Source organism: Eimeria acervulina, genomic scaffold (genome assembly GCF_000499425.1).
Source record: "Eimeria acervulina Houghton genomic scaffold, Eah_scaff2957, whole genome shotgun sequence".
In the NCBI taxonomy this organism is placed as follows: Eukaryota; Apicomplexa; class Conoidasida; order Eucoccidiorida; family Eimeriidae; genus Eimeria; species Eimeria acervulina.
The window spans coordinates 318-1,206 of NW_013547845.1; the positions used below are offsets into that span (position 1 = coordinate 318).

Consider the following 889-nt stretch of genomic DNA (forward strand, 5'->3'; position numbering starts at 1 on the left):
CTTTTTATCTTTATCTTTATCTTTATCTTTATCTTCATCTTTATCTTTATCTTTATTTGAATAAACATTTTTCTTTGTTGTTTCTGTCTGAGTTTCTTCTTGGATATGATCAGAGTCGTATGATACAGCTGCATTAGTTCTACGTCTATTATTCTTTAAATTTAAAGCATCTTTAACACCGTTTATCTTCTCTGAAGAAGAAGAAGAAGAAGAAGAAGAAGAAGAAGAAGAAGAAGAAGAAGAAGAAGAAGAAGAAGAAGGAGAAGGAGATGAGGGCTCTTTACCGGCATCATTATCTGCTGCTGCTGCTGCTGCTGCTGCTGTTGCTGCTGCTTTTGCTGCTGCATCTGCTGCTGTTGTTGCTACTTCTTCGTCTTCATGATGATGAATTTGTGCTTCTACAATAATATGTTTAAATGTAGGAGAAGAAGAAGACGAAGAAGAATTATAATCATATTTATAATTATTATTTTTTTTATCAGCAGAAGAAGGCGATAAAGAAGATAAAGAAGATATAGAAGATAAAGATGAAGAAGATAAAGATGAAGAAGATAAAGATGAAGAAGAAGAAGGAGGCAAAGAAGAATTAGACTTAGAAGAAGAAGAAGAAGAAGATGATGATGATGAAGATGATGAAGATAGTTGATCATCTACATCTGTATGGTGCTGTTTATCTGCATGCATCGAATCATCTTCTTCTTTATTTTTTTTATATGTTGCGCTTCTTTGTTTGTCTTCTTCTGCTCTTTTATTCTTTGTTCTTTTAACTGCACTTCTCTTGGGGTCCTCACGACGAAAAGGAGATTGAGAAGAAGAAGCATCTAACCGCTTCTCGTTTTCTTCTTCTTCTTTATCTTCTTTTTGTTGTTGTTGTTGTTGCTGCTGTTTA

The 889-nt window shown here is 33.7% G+C and overlaps 1 protein-coding gene across 1 annotated transcript; it reads left to right on the forward strand.

Moving 5' to 3' along the window:
• Positions 1–482: 482 nt before the first annotated feature.
• On the forward strand, positions 483–646 carry EAH_00067900 (hypothetical protein; the record flags this gene model as incomplete). Its single annotated transcript, XM_013392397.1, has 1 exon — positions 483–646. A coding segment is annotated over one exon (164 nt), but the record flags the coding sequence as incomplete, so codon positions are not given.
• Between the last annotated feature and the right edge of the window lie 243 nt (positions 647–889).